This window comes from Boleophthalmus pectinirostris, unplaced genomic scaffold, assembly GCF_026225935.1.
Source record: "Boleophthalmus pectinirostris isolate CB_2022bp ecotype Guang Dong unplaced genomic scaffold, ASM2622593v1 HiC_scaffold_12, whole genome shotgun sequence".
NCBI classification, from domain to species: domain Eukaryota; kingdom Metazoa; phylum Chordata; class Actinopteri; order Gobiiformes; family Gobiidae; genus Boleophthalmus; species Boleophthalmus pectinirostris.
The window spans coordinates 35,398,770-35,416,669 of NW_026571018.1; the positions used below are offsets into that span (position 1 = coordinate 35,398,770).

Below are 17,900 nucleotides of genomic sequence, written 5' to 3' on the forward strand. Positions count from 1 at the left end.
GTATTTTCACCTTACACGTTTAACTCACAAATCCTGCATATACAGACTGAGTTCTTGTCAAACAAAAAAAACACTGTTCCAGCTTGTAATTCAAGAAGTGCTCCACTGTGTTTTTAAACTCTGTGCACCTTTTGCTGTCTTAAAAATAGGTTAATTTTTAATAGATTAAGGTGATCCAAAGTTTCTCCTCACTCACCTTTTGCATTCAGAGCATCAGTTGTTCACCGTGATGAGTTTGTATAAGCATTTTTCTCAACACAGGCCAAAGAGGAGTTTTGACACGACTGTAAAGCAACTAGCATGCTTAGACACACTTCCTGAAATGCTTTATGATGTTATACAGACATACAGTATTTTGAACTTACTCGTTTAACTCACAAATCCTGCAGTTCCTCTCAAACAGAAAGCACTGTTCCAGCTTGTGATGTCATGTTGTAATACAGGAACCGCTCCACTGTGTTTTTAAACTCCGTGCACCTTCACCCGATTTGACTGTCTTAAGAAATGTGAAAAAGACATTCATTTTTAACAATTTAAGGTGATCCAAAGTTACTCCTCACTTACCTTATGCATTTAGAGCATCAGAGGCCCAAGAGCGTTTTGCCGCCACTGTAAAGCAACTAGCATGTTTACACACACTTCCTGAAATGCTTTATGATGATATATACATTCAGTCAGCATCCAGTGGACATATTTTGACCTTACACGTTCACAAATCCTACGTAGACTGAGTTCATCTCAAACAGAAAACACAGTTCTAGCTTGTGATGTCATGCGGTGATACAGGAAGTGCTCCACTGTGTTTTTAAACTCCGTGCACCTTCACCCAATTTGACTTAAAATATTTTAAAAACAGACTCATTTTAAACATGGTCTTCTAAAGTTCTTCCTCACTTAACTTACGCATTCCGAGCATCAGTTATTCACCACGATGAATTTTTCTCAACACAGCTATCAGCAACTAGCATGCTGACACGCACTTCCTGACACGCGTTAGACTTAGATGCAGACAGCATGCAGTGGATATATTTTAACCTTGAGAGTAAATTTTGCTCAAATACATGGTAATTTTTATTTTTTAAATCTGGTACAAAAATAATCAGGCGACAGTAGCTCAGTTGAGAGTTTGCCCACTGATCCAGAGGTTACGGGTTCGAATCCCACGCTTGACATAAACAACTCTGGTAAAATGTCAGATCCACTACTCTGTCGTTGTGTCTTTGTACTCGATAAAAATGTGACCAGTTACCATTTACGGAGCCTTACTGTTTCTTCTTTGCTTCACTTTAGTAGAATATCGGACAATTTGCTGAATGTTTTTCCCACTCTTTCCATTTCATATTGTCTTCAAGTTTGATTGCGTTATAGTCGTACCCGCGTGGCTTCAGCTGCGCCTTTAAACTTCTAATAACCCTGTATGCAAAACACTCATTGTAATTTCCCTGAACCCGATGTGAGCCTGTACTGTTGAGCTGCATTCCCACAACCAGAACGGAAAATGTCAACTGGGTGAATGAATAACGCCCATAGAGCCCTCTGTCACTGTGGTCAGAGCCTTAATGGGGCCGTGCTGCTGATCAGGGGCCAAACACACATAACACACAACACACTGTGCAACATTCAGGCCCCAAGTGTGAGTCAGTGAGCTGAGCTTTCAAGGTGAAGGACGGGCTGTGAATGATTAAGGACCACAGGCTGTTGGGTTTCAGATGACATCATTCATACGAGTCACGACGATTTCTATATCGACCGACGGTTCAAAATACAAAGGCTGGAACAATATGTTTAGGGTTCAGTACTCAGTGGGCACATTTTCTTTGTACTAGTGGGTTTAATTTTTCCCACAAAAAATTGAGTAGGCATGGTGGTGATGCCGAAAAAGTGAGGAGCGAGAAGGGGTGGGTGGAGATTCCGTAGTTTTGCGAGGATGTCACGTGTTTCGAAGGGATGTAGTCAAGGCGGGGGACACTTGTTGTCAAGGTGGCCACCCTAACTATAAAGCACTGCGGGAAAACACTGGGGTTATTTATTTATTGTGTCATAAGATTTGACCGATTCAGTTCAGCTGGTCAATTAAGTAACTTATTTGACGCTTGCGGGTAAAAACGACAAAATATTTTATCCGTAGTGCCTTTCGTTTAGACGGTGACAATGTTTTTGGGGCTTAAAAACGCAAAAATCTAAAACCATCCTCCAGAGCGGAAAGTAGTAGTGTTTCCGTCTACACTGCCCAAGACGCAAAACTCTGGTCAGATCTGCTCACGTTCGCGTTTACGTCGCATACATCACCACCTAGCGTCACCACCGAGCCGCCTGGCATGTTTACACAATCCAATTCCACACACTTTTGCGTCACCGTATGCACGCAGATTTCCTCCTGAAAACGCTCGTCTAAACGCAGAATACAAACTGAAGACGCGACGCCACTTTTGCGTCTTCTGTTCAGACCGTCATCGTATAAACGTAGCCACAGTCTTTATAAAGAAGTGGACTAAGGGAGTGTGACGTCACCTATAGCATTTGGCTCCAGTGAAATGAAGCTCAGAGAAGCTGGCTGCTATAGGCGAGTTTCATTGTTGACAAAAGCGTGCGTTTGCATGCTGAGAATTATTTTGGTTGGCGACAAGAAACACTAATTCAACATGACGGACGGAGTGAGAAAGCACGTAAAGGGTATTGATCCCGGTTATTTATCCACTCTAACGGCAGAGGACCCAAGACCATTTGACCAGAAATTGGTCATAAGCATCGACGGACGCCAAATCACCCTTTTCAACCCCGACAAAAGGTGGACCAAACCAAATTTCTGGTCAGAATCGTCAACTACCTGGACAAATATTCACTTCGGCGATATCCACAATGACTTGGTGGAAACTCCTGGGCCATTCACAGCAGAAAAGATGAAAACCTCCAAGAGTCTTCGATGTGTTGTTGAACTTGTTGAAGTCCACGGTTTGTTAGGATCTTCTACGTTTGCTCTGTGGATGTTTGAAAGCCATTTAATTCACCGTTAGCGGTTCTTTTCACTCGGAATACGAAAAAGACATTTTCCTTCTTCCGTGCTTTTATTTGTGCATCCGATAATGCAGCAGGAATTTACCATTATCGGGGATAAATACGCGAGGTTACGCACTGTGTTTGACCACTATCGTGTTTCTTGCCTCCGACCAAAATATTTCCCAGCATGCAACGGGGGGGCTTTTAATAACAATGACGTCAGCTGAAACTCGCCCATAGGAGCGAATTTGGAGTTGAGTTCCATATTAGGAATTGGAATCTATTTACAGACAAATGACTGAAAATAGTAGTGAAATCAAGTTGAATTCCATACACTTTTGCGCCACCTTATGCCCGCGGATTTCCTCCTGAAAACGCTCGTCTAAATGCGGAATAAAAAGTAAAGACACAGCGCCACTTTTGCGTCTTCTGTTCACACCGTCATCATATAAACGTAGCCTAAAATATATGAACTAAATCGTGTTCCATCCACCTTCTTCTGCTAATCAGAGGTTGGCGTGGGGACAAAAGTCTCAGCAGGAACTCCTCAGACTTACCTCACCCCAGACACTTCCTCCAGCTCCTCCAGGGGGACACCAAGGCATTCCCAGGCCAGCCCAGAGACATCGTCCTTCCAGTGTGTCCTCGGTCTTCCCTGGGGGCCTCTTTTTGGTGGGACATGCCCGAAACACCTCCCCGGGGAGCCGTCCAAGAAGCACCCGGAACAGATGCCCGAGCCTCAGCTGCTCCTCTGCTCCACCTCTGATTGAGCTTCATTTTGGAAACTCATTTTGACCGCTGTGTCCTTTCGCTCATTACCCAAAGTTCGTGACCGTAGGTGAAGGGAGGAACGCAGACTGAGCAGTACATCGAGAGCTTTGCCTTTAGACTCAGCTCCTTAATATGTGGTGTGACTGGATAAATATATAGTGGCCTATGCGGTATCAGGGATGCTCATTAAACGTCTGTCTCCGCGGAGTCAAGCAGGCGACGCCACCGGGCCAAATTACAAACCAGATCTGAGGAGAGGCAAGCCCGCTCACTGTATGTTTTAGGAGCAAAGAAAACATTCATAATGGAATAAATGCTGACTAGAGTTACTGTAATGTGGAGGCAGTGTTGGGAAGGTGACTTTTAAAATGTATTCCCCTACAGATTACAGATTACATACCCCAGAATGTAGTTTGCAACATAATCCATAAAGTTACTTAAAGTGAGTAATGTAATCTGAATACTTTGGATTACTTGATTTGCTGTAGAGAAGCAAAGACGAGGATATCGTAACATAAGATGTTTTAACTGCTAAAAGAAAATTAAAAGCCCAGACTTTACTTAACCATATTAAAAATATTATAGATAGAAGAGGAGGAGACACGTCCACGCAGCATGATTTAGTCCTGTTAAATCCTAGTTTAGTACTGGTTTAGACCTGGTTTAAACCTGTTTTTAGACCTGGTTTTAGTCCTGGTTTAGACCTGGTTTAGATCTGGTTTAGATCTAATTTAGACCTGGTTTTAGTCCTGGTTTAGTCCTGGTTTAGACCTGGTTTAGATCTAGTTTAGTCCTGGTTTAATCCCGGTTTAGATCTGGTTTAGACCTGGTTTAGACCTGTTTTTAGACCTGGTTTTAGTCCTGGTTTAGACCTGGTTTAGATCTGGTTTAGATCTAATTTAGACCTGGTTTTAGTCCTGGTTTAGTCCTGGTTTAGACCTGGTTTAGATCTAGTTTAGACCTGGTTTTAGACCTGGTTTAGTCCTGGTTTAGACCTGGTTTTAGACCTGGTTTAGTCCTGGTTTAGACCTGGTTTGAGACCTGGTTTTAGTCCTGGTTTAGTCCTGGTTTAGTCCTGGTTTAGACCGGGTTTAGATCTAGTTTAGACCTGGTTTTAGACCTGGTTTAGTCCTGGTTTAGACCTGGTTTTAGACCTGGTTTAGTCCTGGTTTAGACCTGGTTTGAGACCTGGTTTTAGTCCTGGTTTAGTCCTGGTTTAGACCGGGTTTAGATCTAGTTTAGACCTGGTTTTAGTCCTGGTTTAGTCCTGGTTTAGAGCTGGTTTAGATCTAGTTTAGACCTGGTTTTAGACCTGGCTTAGTCCTAGTTTAGATCTGGTTTAGACCTGGGGATTTAGCCCGAAATGTGAAAACAGGAAAATACCACCATGTAATCCATTTATTTCAACAAAGTAACTGTAATCCAATTACCACTCACTGAAACAGTAACTGTAACCGAATACAGTTACTCATAATTTGTACTCTGATTACGTAACTCCAGTACATGTAATCAGTTACTCCCCAACACTGTGAGTGTCAGAACCTCCAAGAGAAATGTTACAGTGCACATTTAAATCAGGTCTTAACGTTATCAAAAAAAAAAAAAAAAAAAAAGCCATATAACGGATTTGGAAACAGGCTCTTGATAAAATGGTTTGCATGGAGTTCATTTGCATCGGTCACATACGTCTATAAAAGCTTGTCATTTCATAATTCTCATGCCGTAAGTCTGTTATCTGTTGCTCTCCCCAGAATCATCCTCCCTTTTATGGTGTGTAGGTCCCATGTGACGGATGTTATTTTCCTATCAGATGTTCAGTGGGTATATTTATTTTCATAGCAAAAACATGCCCATGTAAGGAGTCCGTCTCAGACATACAGGCTGTTTATGACATGACCAAACATAGGATGAGAAATTCACGAGTTGCCGTAAATATTCACGCGATAGTGTCTTTGAAATTGTATAGACAAACATATTGTTACAAATGAGTTATAATCTGGCAACAATAAATGAACGCTAGTCTCTTGATTTATGTAGCTGTAAAATTACCAATCCAGATAGGGCGAAAATGTGTCTGAAAATCCACCGATCGAATTGTAAATCTCAATCTGTAATCGATATAAATGAAGGGTTCTGGTATTGATCACGTTGACAGAAACAAACAAAAACCAAAAACAAGAGAAGGGGAAATAGAACTTTTTATTTTTATTTTTTTCAAACTTAAATGTGTGTCTCCCATTGGTTACATATTTTTTCTGAATTGCTTTTTTTTTTCAGCATTTCTATTTTATTATTATTATTATTATTTAAAGGCCTTATCTGACTTTTTCTATTTATCAGAGTCTTTTCCTAGTGATTAGTATAGGCGAGTTTCACTGTTGACAAAAGCGCGCGTTGCATGCTGGGAATTATTTTGGTCGGCGGCAAGAAACACTAATTCAACATGACGGACGGAGCGAGAAAGCACGTAAAGGGTATTGATCCCGGTTATTTATCCACTCTAACGGCAGAGGACCCAAGACCATTTGACCAGAAATTAGTCACAAGCATCGACGGACGACAAATCACCCTTTTCAACCCCGACAAAAGGTGGACCAAACCAAATTTCTGGTCAGAATCGTCAACTACCTGGACAAATATTCACTTCGGCGATATCCACAATGACTTGGTGGAAACTCCTGGGCCATTCACAGCAGAAAAGATGAAAACCTCCAAGAGTCTCGATGTGTTGTTGAACTTGTTGGAGTCCACGGTTTTCTAGGATCTTCTACGTTTGCTCTGCGGATGTTTGAAAGCCGTTTAATTCACCGTTAGCGGTTCTTTTCACTCAGAATATGAAAAAGACATTTTCCTTCTTCCGTGCTTCTATTTGTGCATCCGATAATGCAGCAGGAATTTACTATTATCGAGGATAAATACGCGAGGTTACGCACTGTGTTTGAGCTATCGTGTTTCTTGCGTCCGACCAAAATGTTTCCCAGCATGCAACGCGGGCTTTTAATAACAATGACGTCACCTTTGTTAGAATCATTTGGATAATTTCAGCCCTGGAATTGTTCATCTCTACTGAACAAATGGTAAAGGTCGCAGAACATTTTGAGCTGTGGAGATGTAGACTAATTAGAAAATGGTTATTCAGACATGTGTGAGTGAAACAAAACACAACTCTGGGTATGTTTTTGAGGATGTACAGGCATTCTAACAAGGCTTGACTAAAGAATACATTTTGTGGACCTTTAAGAGTAAAAATCAGGTACAGCGGTTTTCAGATTGAGGTCAAATTGAGGTCAAATTGTTTACGCGTTCGATAAAGCTGTAAAACTTCAGCATTTATAGAGTTTTCTTCTTCTTTTCTGCGTTTCAGGGGCACGATCGTGAAGGCCCGAGACAAGCTGTACCACCCCGACTGCTTCATGTGTGACGACTGCAACATCAACCTGAAGAAGAGGGGCTACTTCTTCATCGAGGAGAGCCTGTACTGCGAGGCCTGTGCGATGGCGCGCGTCCAGCCACCCGAGGGCTACGACGTGGTGGCCGTGTACCCCAACTCCAAAGTGCAAATCGTCTGAGAGATACACGCGAATAACAAATGTAAATACAGGACCCAGATCTGTCGAACGGGATAAAGGGGGTTTCGTAAAGAGATGTTTGTGATGAAACTTTTTGTTGACCGGGTTCAGATACTACAAGCTTGGTGCAAAGTTCTGCCTTACGTTTGTTTATCATTTATGGTATTGCCAAATTGAAACTCTGAAGTGAAAAAAAAAAAGATGGTCTTCCCAGAAAATTATATGTTTTTTTTTTTCTTTGTTTCTGTAAAATATTATCAGTATAGTGTTAAATTGTAAGGACTTCTAAAAAAAAGGATTTATTCTGGGTCTTTCAGGCTTTTTCAGATTTAAAGTTTCACATTTCTTCTTTTTTAAGTGCATTACAAAAGAAAAACTTAAAGTGCATATGACAGGTTTTCAAATGATTCTAATAAGTTGCAATCTGCTTGAAAAATAAAAGTTGGAAATGCCACGATGTAGCGCTGTGTTCTAAAATCGATCCACAAAATTCCATCCAAAATACAAAGACAATTTTTGCACATTTTTGTCATGAGAATAAAGATGTTGATATTTATTCTTATATAGATATTAATATTTTGTGCAATGTCAGATACAAGCCTTAGCCGTTTTATATGGGATATTAATGGAATTACCGCTACTTATGTGACATGGCAAGACAAGGCAAGTTCATTTGTTGTTATAATGACTGGAGAATCAAGTAAGGCAGACAAAAAGTAAAAACTATTATTTTTGTTATTGTTTATTAATAACAAAAATCCAGGAGAGTCCAGGAGGCAAAGCAAAATCCCGATCTCTTGCTCCACCTCAGCTAGAAATTTAAAAAGTCTACGCCAAAGAGAAAGGCACCAACTGTTCGCCAAGAAACAACTTCCACTGCAAAGCCACAAAGACGTGATGTTGCTGTAAAGCCACAAGAACAAGAAAGTGCTAAGCGAGAAGTGACTTCTGCACTTCTCGCTTAACAAACGGGATCCCAATTTGATGGCTCTCCACATACAAAATGTTCGCTGCAAACTTGGGATGATTTAGGCAGCCAAAAGTTTCCTTTTTGGTTCCTTCCTGTGGATCAATCCTGCCCATCACCTTCACCTTTCACTATTTTTCAATTTCCATTGGGAAGGGAAACAGTTTGAACAGAGGTTTGCAGTCACACTCATCTGATTCCCTTTTGCATTTATGGAGTTCGCAAACAAATTTCTTGAGCCGTTTTCCGCTGTTAGGATCCAACAACCACACAATTAACGATATCTGAATCACAAAACTAAAATATGACAATATCAGAACCAGAAACGAAAGTGATATGGTTCAAAAGACTTGAAAAGATCGACTTTGTCAATAGACGCATCCCACTGGGAAATTCAAACATGGCGGTTTGATGCTCACTTTTTCAGAAAATCCTAAGTCCGAAATTCGTGATGCATGTATTCCACGCACTTTCGCGTCACAGAATAGGCGAGTTTCATTGTTGACAAAAGCGCGCGTTGCATGCTGGGAATTATTTTGGTCGGCGGCAAGAAACACTAATTCAACATGACGGACGGAGCGAGAAAGCACGTAAAGGGTATTGATCCCGGTTATTTATTATTAAGACAATATTTAATTATTAAGACGATTTCACCAGAAATTGGTCATAAGCATCGATGGAGCCAAATCACCCTTTTCAACCCCGACAAAAGGTGGACCAAACCAAATTTCTGGTCGGAATCGCCAACTACCTGGACAAATATTTCACTTTGGGCGATATCCACAATGACTTGGTGGAAACTCCTGGGCCATTCACAGCAGAAAAGTTGAAAACCTCCAAGAGTCTCGATGTGTTGTTGAACTTGTTGGAGTCCACGGTTTGTTAGGATCTTCTACGTTTGCTCTGCGGATGTTTGAAAGTCGTTTAATTCACCGTTAGTTGGCGGTTCTTTTCACTCAGAATACGAAAAAGACATTTTCCTTCTTCCGTGCTTCTATTTGTGCATCCGATAATGCAGCAGCAGGAATTTGACCATTATCGGGGATAAATACGCGAGGTTACGCACTGTGTTTGACGCTACCGTGTTTATTGCCTCCGACCAAAATATTTCCCAGCAGCAACGCGGGCTTTTAATAACAATGACGTCAGCTGAAACTCGCCTATAAAAAGTGAAGATGAGAAGCCATTTTTGCGTCATATAAACGTAGCCATAGACTTTATAAAGAAATAGGGAGTGTGACGCCACCTATAGCATGTGGCTCCAGTCAAATGAAGCTCACAGAAGATAGCAGTTTTAGAAGCGAATTTGGAGCTGATTCCATATTAGGAATTGGACTCTATTTACAGACAAATGAGTGAAAATAGTAATGAAATAAAAACAGCAGGATCAGATTCAGCTTGAGAAAACTTTATTGGTCCCAGAGGGCGATTCATTTGCAGCATTCTCAGTCCTTTTCTCACACACACGAGCACATACAGAACGTCAGTCCAGCACAGTCTGCAAGTGGAATATATTACAATGTGAATAACTTCAAAAACACGGCCATCAGAATTGAGCAATATCATAACAGAAGCCATGAAAGAATTAGAAAAGCGGTTTGTTTTTTCGTATTGGCGTGTAACATGACAAACTAGAAAAGCCAGAGGATGGAGGGGCGGAGCCAGGAGCAGTGTTGGGAAGTAACGGAGTACAAATTATGAGTAACTGTATTCGGTTACAGTTACTGTTTCAATAAGTGGTGATTGGATTACAGTTACTTTTTAAAAATAAATGGATTACACAGCGGTATTTTCCTGTTCTCACATTTTAGGCTATATCCTTTTTTAAAACTTTTATTGCGGTAATTCCAATAATTGCCAGAAACCCAAACAGAGCGCAGTGGACGAGGTCGAGGAGCCAGTAGACCAGAGCCAACAAAAACGCATTTGTGTCTTAGAAATTCAGACATCACTTTGTATTTAAAGAAGAGAGGGCGAGGTACGCGGGGGAGTACACCGTCCACCCACTTCTCCCAACGCGAGATATAAAAAAATAACAAATATAAAATCGCCTACAAGTTAAATGTCAAACCAGAGCTACTGGCACTGGTGAAAACAACCTGCATAGGCTCATGATATCTGCACAAACACACACCTTGGTCATCGTCATCAACCTGAGAACGCACGGACCACTTCTCTTTCCGTACTGCGTAGACACTAGAACTAACACCAGGAGTAAAACCAGGACTAAACTCTAAACCAGGACGCCACTAGGACTAAACCAGACTAAACCAGACTAAAACCAGGACTAAAACCAGGACTAAACCAGGACTAAAACCAGGACTAAACCAGGACTAACCAGGACTAAACCAGGACTAACCAGGAAAACCAGGACTAAACCAGGACTAAACAGACTAAACCGGGACTAAACTAAAACCAGGACTAAACCGGGACTAAAACCAGGACTAAACCCGGGACTAAACCAGGACTAAAACCAGGACTAACCAGGACTAAACAGGACTAAACAGGACTAAAACCAGGACTAAACCAGACTAAAACAGACTAAAACCAGGACTAAAACCAGGACTAAAACCAGGACTAAACAGGACTAAACCAGGACTAAACCAGGACTAAACAGGACTAAAACCAGGACTAAACCGGACTAACCAGGACTAAAACCAGGACTAAACAGGACTAAAAACCAGACTAAACCAGGACAGGACTAAACCAGGACCAGGACTAAAACCAGGACTAAAACCAGGACTAGGACTAAACAGGACTAAAACCAGGACTAAACCAGGACTAAACCAGGAAAACCCAGGACTAAACCAGGACTAAATCCAGGACTAAACCAGGTCTAAACAATATGACACTAACAGTAGGGTGAACATACTTTAACGCAGCAGCGATCTCAAATAGAAAGCATTTCTCTATCAATAACATTCATATGGTTAAGGAAAGTCTGGGCTTTTTATTGTCTTGTAAGAGACAAAATCTTATGTTCAGATCCTTGTCTTTGCTTCTCTACAGAAAACAAATGTCTGTTCTTGGAGACTTGGGCTCAACAGACAATTTGAAGAGAACAAACAAGAATGTTCAGGATGTGGTTGGCACATTCATGAAGGTTTAAAAAGCATGACAATATCAAGTAATCCAAAGATCACGTTCCTCTCTTTAAGTAATTTGATAGATTATTATTATTATTTATTATTATTATATTAGTATTATTATACACCGCCATCATCCTGTGAGCCTCTAAACTAGAACTAACACCAGGACTAAAACCAGGACTAAACTAGGACTAAACCAGGACAAAACTAGGACTAAAACCAGGACTAAACCAGGACTAAACCAGGACTAAAACCAGGACTAAACCAGGACAAAACCAGGACTAACAAAACAGGACTAAACCAGGACTAAACCGGGACTAAACTAAACCAGGACTAAAACCAGGACTAAACCGGGACTAAACCAGGACTAAAACCAGGACTAAACCCGGGACTAAACCAGGACTAAAACCAGGACTAAAACCGGGACTAAAACCAGGACTAAACCCGGGACTAAACCAGGGACTAAACCAGGACTAAAACCAGGACTAAACCGGGACTAAACCAGGACTAAACCAGGACTAAACCAGGACTAAACCAGGACTAAAACCAGGACTAAACCAGGACTAAACCAGGACTAAAACCAGGACTAAAAACCAGGACTAAAACCAGGACTAAACCAGGACTAAAACCAGGACTAAAACCAGGACTAAACCAGGAAAACCAGGACTAAACCAGGACTAAAACCAGGACTAAACCAGGACTAAACCAGGACTAAACCAGGAAACCAGGACTAAAACCAGGACTAAAACCAGGACTAAAACCAGGACTAAACCAGGACTAAAACCAGGACTAAACCCAGGACTAACTAGGACTAAACCAGGACTAAAACCAGGACTAAACCCAGGACTAACCAGGACTAAACTAGGACTAAACCAGGTCTAAACAATATGACTCTAACAGTAGAGTGAACATACTTTAAGGCAGCAGTGATCTCATATGGTTAAGGAAAGTCTGGGCTTTTTATTGTCTTGTAACAGACAAAATCTTATGTTCAGATAATCGTCTTTGCTTCTCTACAGAAAACAAAAGTCTGTTCTTGGAGACTTGGGCTCAACAGACAATTTGAAGAGAACAGACAGAGAACAGAGAACAGAATGTTCAGGATGTTGTTGGTACATTCATGTAATTTAAAAAAGCATGACAATATCAAGTAATCCAAAGATCACGTTCCTCTCTTTAAGTAATTTGATAGATTATGTTACAAACTACATTTTGGGGTATGTAATCTGTAATCTGTAGGGGAATACATTTTAAAAGTCACCTTCCCAACACTGACCAGGAGACAACATCATGGACAGCGAGTTAATACGAACACTTTAAGACCAAAACGACGAGGTTCATGCAGCAGTTACAGCGAGAGGAGTTAGTTATGTCCATTTATAAATACAGTTTATTTTGTTTGTTTGAATGAGTAGTCTGACCTGTCATACGCACTTTAAGATTTGAGTCTGTTATTCAGTTTTGTAAATATCTCACCAGGTTAATACACCACATTCTTAAAATATGCATTGTTTTTGCAGGCGACATGGCTAAAACACGTCGCTTTATCGCTTTCTTGTTTGATTTTGGGGTTTTACTGAGCTCATTTTACATCGTGTGCATTTGACGTCATCTTTACCATTTCTATGACTTTCGCTGTTTCGTTTTTGTGCATTTCACAAAGGATAAATCTGAATGACATTATGTTTTGGTAAACTTAAGCCCTGCCCTCAATGTAAACAGCTTTACAGGCACCACCTTTTCAAATGTAAACTTTCAGACTTCGTATAAGAATCGTTCCCTCCGGTTTCAGCATAAACAACCGATCGCGAGTAAATGACACTTTAATAGTGGCTCTAATTGTAAGCATCGCGTGAGAAGATGACATTTAAAACCAGCTTGATTCACGAGTCACAAAAGAGCGTTTGTTTTGAATACTCTGCACCTGACTGGGAGAGGAATTCCAGCTAAGGATAAGGTCTGTGGCATTTATTGCAGGGTTAAAAATAGTTTGAGACAGGGCCCTTGTAAAGCGCATCTACAGGCTTGTAACGTGTGTGTTAACATGTGGCAGCAATATAGGCTACAGCGTGTACATTCTGTTTAGATTTTAGACGCCAACTAGTTCAGCGAGAACAAATCAAGAACAGAATGTGTGTTGTAATGTGTAAACGGTTTCCCCCGAATGTTCCACAGCCTGATCTTAAACATGTCTACAGCTCCGTGGATGCAAATCTGTGGAGAGACGAACGCGAATGCATGTTCTCCGAAGCAATATGTGTATGGAAGATCATTTGTTCTGTCAGATTTAGAATTTTAAATACAGCAGAATATTAATTTTTTGAAATTGTAAGTGTACATTTTCAATATGTTTCAAATTCAATATAAAAAATTCATCTTTTAAATATCCAGCACTGATATTTGCAAGACCTTAAATTCAACAGTCAAAATTAAGTGTCAGATTCGTGGCATGGAGATTTTCACAACAAAGATTCAAGATGCCAAAGCAGAAGCCATCGATCATGTGTGAGTGAGGAGGACAGAGGCTGTTTCCTATTGGTCGCTCTCATCTGTGGGCGGGGTTTGAGGTTTTGATGAGGCTAATTCTGACCAATCAAATTGCGCCACTGCACCATTTCCTGCTTGTTACTAACCCTGCGTTTGATTATTTTCCAACTCCCACTTGGACCTTGGATTTGACGTCACGTCCGATCTTGAAGCGTGTTATTATGTTTGGCGTGTGGGACTTTGTGGATTATAATTATGACTATTCCCTCATTTTATGAAACCACTGCCACTTTAATTCATTTAATTTTAGAAATGTGTACTTCATTTTATGTTATGATTTCTCTTCCATTACAACCTCCATCCATCCATCCATTTTCTTCCGCTTATCCGGGGTCGGGTCGCGGGGGCAACAGTCTGAGGAGAACCTCCCAGACTTCCCTCTCCACACACACATCCTCCAGCTCTTCCAGGGGGATCCCGAGAGATTCCCAGGCCAGCCTAGAGACATAGTCCCTCCAGCGTGTCCTGGTTCTTCCCCGGGGCCTCCTCCCGGTGGGACATGCCTGGAACACCTCTCCAGGGAGGCATCCAGGAGGCATCCGAAACAGATGCCCGAGCCACCTGAGCTGGCTCCTCTCAATGTGGAGGAGCAGCGGCTCTACTCTGAGCTCCTCCCGTGTGACTGAGCTCCTCACCCTATTTCTAAGAGAGACGCCCAACCACCCTGCGGAGGAAACTCATTTCGACCGCTTGTATCCGCGATCTTGTCCTTTCGGTCATTACCCAAAGCTCATGACCATAGGTGAGAGTAGGAACGTAAACTGACCGGTAAATTGAGAGCTTCGCCTTTCGACTCAGCTCCCTCTTCACCACAACGGTCCGATACAGCGACCGCATCACTGCAGATGCTGCACCAATCCACCTGTCAATCTCACGCTCCATCCTCCCCTCACTCGTGAACAAGTCCATTACAACCTTAGGTACGTTAAGGCTGTTAAATCAAGTATTTGTTCAGTACTGGCCTCACCACGACACCGACTACCAAACTCACAGGCAGAGATACGGACACGGTCAAGTATTGCAGTAATACAAGAGACTGAAATTGTCATTTAAACCATCAAAGTGTCCAAACACAATTTACACGTCACAGTGGGCGCAGCCATCTCGGATTCTGACTCGGAATCCTTGCTTGGTGTACTTTTTTTGCCACCGAGGTCCGAGTCGCGCCGTCCTAGGAAAAGGGGCGTGTCGCTAGGCAACTTCCTCAGAAAACCGTTTCAGAAGGATAATCAAACGCAGGGTAAAATTCACAGCATGGAGTTCTATTTTTACAACAAAGATTCAAGATGCCAGGGCAAAAGCAATTGATCATGTGACTGAGGAGGACAGAGGCTGTTTCCTATTGGCCGTTCTCATCTGTGGGCGGGTTTTACACTTAAGGAAGTAAAAAAGATGAGGTTTTGATGAAGCTAATTCTGACCAATCAGATCGCTTCACTGCACCGTTTCCTGCTTCTTATAAGTTCGATCGATCACTTTGGATTGATTGGTTTTGCCTTGGCGTCTTAGATCTTTGCTGCGATTTTTTTCTTTTTCACTGCGAATTTCACACTCTGAATTTTGACTGTTGAATTTCAGGGCATGAAAATATTTGTAATGAATATTCAAAAGGTGTTCAACGGCATTTAAAATTCAAAATCTGATTAATGTAATTATCTTCCATATTTGTGCAACTGTAACAGCAGCAGTTGTAGTAGTTTGATTTGCAAGGCCGATAAGTGTCTTGCCAAACAGTGAGACATTCCAAGCACAGCGATATTTCCATTTAACCCAGATCTAGAGCCGGCAACGATCTGCTCGGCCAGGAAAGGAAATGACCTGACCAGCAGAACCAAACACTTTTACAAAACTTTGAGATGATTTCAGAGGTTGTGATTGACAGACAGATTAACCAAACACATAAAAAAGGAGAAAAAAACAATATAAAAGACTAAGAGACAACGTGGATTGTCTCGGAATCAACAATCGAAGCACCAAACTATTACTTATCTCAGGTAAAAGAAGTCATATATTTATCAGAGCACATGTCTTCGCATTTGAAGGACACATGCTACAAATTAGAAGCTGTGTTTGGATCATCTCAAGTTTGGACGGAGGTTTTTCACGCTCTATGGTCCGGTTCCAGTTCCTTCTGGATTCAAACAGAACGTAAAAGAGACTGGCTGCTCAAGCAATCAAAAAGTGTAAAAGGCTACGTTCAGACTGCAGGGCTTAATACTCAATTCGGATTTTTTTGTGAACGTGTGCACATGTCCAATTAAATGCGACTTGTATGTGATCTTCAGTGTGAACTTTAAACGCCCCAAAAGTGTCCCGCATCCACACTGAGCATCGAGCGTGCTCAGTGTTCATGGAAGTTGTCTAAACGCAGGGCTTGTCTCTCAAAATTTGGTCCAGTTCTTGGTAAAATGGACAGGTTACACGTCCACAGCTGATTCATTTGTTTCAGTCTTTAGCCTCCTTGTTTTTGGCTCGCAGGCTCTTTATTTTTCGTTTCCATTGGAGCCATTATGTCTGTAGTCGCACTCGGACATTTCTTTGGCAGTCGGTTAAAAAAACGCCGGTTCGGGTAAGAACTCGCCAACCTCGCTTTCTCTCCATTGACGACAATCCAAGCCTGACGTGTAGGTGGGATGAATGTGACCTGACCGTTCGGACTGAAGTCCCATGTCAAAAGATCGGATATGTATCGGTTTTAGGAGCACGTATCCAAGTGTCCTGGGTCACATCTGAAAAAATCGGATCTGTGTCGTTCAGACTGTCATTAAAAGATCAGATACAGGAGCATAGGGGCGAAAAAATCTGATTTGGGTCAATTCAGGCTGCAGTCTGAACGTAGCCTAATTTAAAGTTAAAATTTAACCGAGTTCTAGACCAGGCAACAATTTGCTCAGCCAGAAAACTGGTACTAAGCCTCCAAATTAAGGTCCCACCATATGGCTTTTACATGAACTAAATACAAATAAATGAATAAATCTCAGAGTTCGTGGAATGCCAGACTAAAATACAAAGACGTAAAAATAGACGAGGTAAAAAAAAAGCACACACTCGACAATCTGAAAGCAGTTTAAGACATTTAGATGAGGAGTTTTTGGCGAATTCCCCGCACAGGCGCCTAGGTTCCAGCTACTTTGTGAATTATGGACGCTGATTTCCACAAGAGAGGCAGGACAAATGGAGGTAGTAAAGAGCAAGAATGAAAAATGAATCAAAAACAGACCATTTTTCACCACGACAAACTCTTCCTGTAAAGACTAAAAGAATGTGTATTCCAGTGGGGTTTTAATGACAAGCTTATCTAATCTAAGAAATAAAAATGAAATATATTAAACATTACATCGTGGAACTTTTCTGGTGGGGGGTCCATCACCTGCTTGTCTCTATGAAGATGTTATTACTTTGCCTGGAATGTTCCCTGGTGTGACATTAAACACATCTCAGCTCAGAAAAGTGTGAGATTGTTGTCAGAAATGGTCATTCTCTCAAATATTCAGGTTCAGCAGTTAGTTCTGTAAATATCTGTTTGGAGTAAATAGATCTTGGACCTGAAAAATAAAAAATAAAATAAAAAATTGAGCGGCAACCAAATGTGAGATTTTGGGGGCTCACAGTGCCCCACTTAATAAAGATACCCAATGTTTGACAACAGATTCAGAAGTTATGGCCAATAATCTACAATAATACACATTTTCAGCTTCCTAGCTCTATTTTTCTTGAAGTTATGGTCTCTCAAACATGCTTATAAATTAAGGCTTCAGAAAAAGTGAGCATGGCCCCAAAAATTTAAAGGGGCCATAACTCAGGAACGATTCAAGGGATTGATTTAAAATTTGAGATTCTTTCATTTGGTGATTTTAGAAATTTTTAGAATTTTTTTCAGCCAAATCTGAGATGGCTCACAGGGGAGATTCCTTGAAAACGGCTGATTTCATACGGACTGACCCATGGTGCATCCTCCCGG

At 41.3% G+C, this 17,900-nt stretch overlaps 1 protein-coding gene across 1 annotated transcript in view; it reads left to right on the forward strand.

Annotated features, from left to right (window-relative positions):
• pdlim4 (PDZ and LIM domain 4) overlaps positions 1 to 9,104 on the forward strand; it is a 175,602-nt gene extending 166,498 nt beyond the window's left edge. Inside the window, exon 7 of the mRNA XM_020917906.2 lies at positions 7,133 to 9,104. Within this exon, the coding sequence (XP_020773565.1) occupies positions 7,133 to 7,337 (205 nt within the window). The 3' untranslated portion in view covers positions 7,338 to 9,104. The remainder of the gene's footprint in view (positions 1 to 7,132) is intronic.
• Positions 9,105 to 17,900: the final 8,796 nt, after the last annotated feature.